At 34.3% G+C, this 2,543-nt stretch overlaps 1 protein-coding gene across 1 annotated transcript in view; it reads right to left on the minus strand.

The window, feature by feature from the left end:
* Nucleotides 1–525: 525 nt before the first annotated feature.
* Nucleotides 526–2,543, minus strand: part of BAZ2B (bromodomain adjacent to zinc finger domain, 2B) — a 57,456-nt gene continuing 55,438 nt past the window's right edge. The window contains exon 33 of the mRNA XM_010012137.1: nt 526–2,001. Within this exon, the coding sequence (XP_010010439.1) occupies nt 1,848–2,001 (154 nt within the window). The 3' untranslated portion in view covers nt 526–1,847. The remainder of the gene's footprint in view (nt 2,002–2,543) is intronic.

A 2,543-nucleotide genomic window follows, 5' to 3' on the forward strand; every position in this document is an offset into this window, starting at 1 on the left:
AAATAAAACTATTATTGAACCAGATATTCTGGGGAGGGCAACGGAAACAAACATTTTATTAAAAACCAGGCACTGACTGTTCTTTCTCAGCAGAGACAAGAAGTGTAATAGCAAGAGCATATATAAAACAAGGTTTTAAAACTCAAAACATGCAGATTAAAAAAAAAAAGGGACAAAACCTTACATAGTCAGTGGTTTTAAGAAACATCACATATGGCATGTATTTACATTATCACCTGCATTCAGACTAACAACAGTGAACAGGACTGGTAGGAACAGCTCAAATACTGCGCAGCTCAAGTACACCTGTGAAGGCCTCAGCTATGTTATTTATGCTCATTCCAACAGGCAGTAGAACTGCACTCTGACTGCTTGGCATTGCTGCTTTTAGAATTACCATTAAAGGGCCAGGAGAATTAGATGTATCACAGTAAGAACCGAATGTTAAATGTAAAACTCCCAAGATATTATTAAAAAAATTCCTGTATATACAGGATCTGAAGTATTAAAATCGCCAAGAAAATCTGGTTTGCAAAACAGTCTTTTATTGTATCCGTGCCACACATACTAGTGAAAAATAACACTCCTAAAAAAGGAAAAGAAAAAGAATGCTACCTTTCCACAACATTTGTTTTAAATAAAACTTCAAGTACTCTTTACATTAGTACAAAAAAAGAAAATCTGATCTATCTGCCCAACAGGCCACCACAACACACAGTAGATAAAACACAGTGGTTACAAATGTCTTTTTTGTTATTTCTGTGGCAAGGCAAATGGAGGGAAATGTTTCTATGAAAAAATACTGTGTGTGTAGGAAACTGTCACAATTTTTTTCCACATGGATACAAATGATTATACTTGAATTTGAGGCCGTGGTGGCTTAAAATCATATAACAAAATAGAAAAATGGAAAACTAATATCCCCTACACCCTGTTTTAAAGGCAGGCACTACCAAGATTAAGGAGACTCCACAGTGTTGGTAGAGGATAATTACTGTACAAGCCATATAGCTATAATTACCTTAAGACTAAAATAAAATGCTACCGTCCTCCTAAGGCATAAACAATAATGTCTGCAAACAATATGTACACATCATACATATTTAAAACAAGACTTAATATAAACAATAATGAACAGTATATACATGTCTCAATTTTTTTCACTGTCTTGAAATACAATTTAACTACACAAGTGATGCAGCAACATATATATAAATGTACTTGTAACTCTACAGTAAAGTTTAATTTTTAGTGCTTTTACAGCACATCAGTGTAAACAGTTTTACTTGGCTTTGTTTTATATTTTAAAACATTCCTTGTTGTATTTTCAAGATTTAAAGCAATTTTCTAATTCTTCCTTTTCACAGAAAACGAAGATTCTGAATGCTGTATAATCATAAATAATTCATAAAATTAAATACATTCACTAAAAAATAAACTACAAAGTAAAAAAATGAAAAATAGATATTTATTGAAAGGGAAAAGAGAACCATTTCCCCGAGTAGAGCTCTGGTGGTTGAATATTCAGTGCGTTTTGATATATTTTAAATTGCTATTGCACTATAACACCCCTTTCTTTGAAATTCTTTGGGTGTGCTTCCCTGTTCTACCTAAATTAGTCTGTTAAAACACACAAACCAATAACCAAGGGGCCATGGTTGCTGTAGGAGTGAAGCCTTTAGAACTAGTATCACAATTGTGATATTTTAAAGGAAAAAACCAGTCATTAGTTATGCATGTGCCTTGCACTTTCATGTAAATACAGTTCACATTGCTGGTCTCATCAGTCCTCATTTAATGAAAAAAAAAAAAATAGGGAAAAAAAAGAAGAAAGAGTTCTGGTAACTTCAGCTCACTTTGAAAATCTCTGTCCATTTTTTTTCAAAATACTTCCTCATGTTGTGGCCAGCCCTGCCTATGTCAGAATCATCTTCATTAAAGGTTTCACAGTTGTCAAAAACAAGCCTGACATCTAGCGAAAATGCTTCAAGATTAGGGTACCTGAAAGAAGAAAAAGGTGAATGATTTCTGGAACATGGAGAATCAAAGGGAAAAACACTTCAACTATGTGAGAATGAACTACCTTAACATCAGTGAATTTACAACCAGCCACAAAATATTCAATGAATGCTTTACATGTTATAGTTTTAGTTTTTAAATTCTAATTTAAATATTAACAGGAAATATCCCAGGAAACTTGCTTTGTGCAGAGCTGACAGACACTGAAGAGGGTCAGTCTTGACAATCAAGGACAGAATTTTCTGTGGTGGTGGGGTGTTGTTAGAGCACAGGGATGTAACAAAGAGGAAAGGGGAACAGAGGCATATAGTGTCTTTTTCAAAAAGTTGTGCAGTCTAATTCTAGGACTGTAAAATGATTAAACACCATTACTGGCATGTTACCTGGCCTCTCACAACCAATTAACTCCACAGCTACAACATTATTTACAGGGACTCCATCAGCTTAAAACCCACACAGTTGGTTCTTGCATACATGCAGTAACACTGAGATGTCTCCATGAGACAGGAGAAGGAAAAGAAGTT

The sequence above is a fragment of the Nestor notabilis genome, unplaced genomic scaffold (genome assembly GCF_000696875.1).
Source record: "Nestor notabilis isolate BGI_N333 unplaced genomic scaffold, ASM69687v1 scaffold12793, whole genome shotgun sequence".
NCBI classification, from domain to species: domain Eukaryota; kingdom Metazoa; phylum Chordata; class Aves; order Psittaciformes; family Psittacidae; genus Nestor; species Nestor notabilis.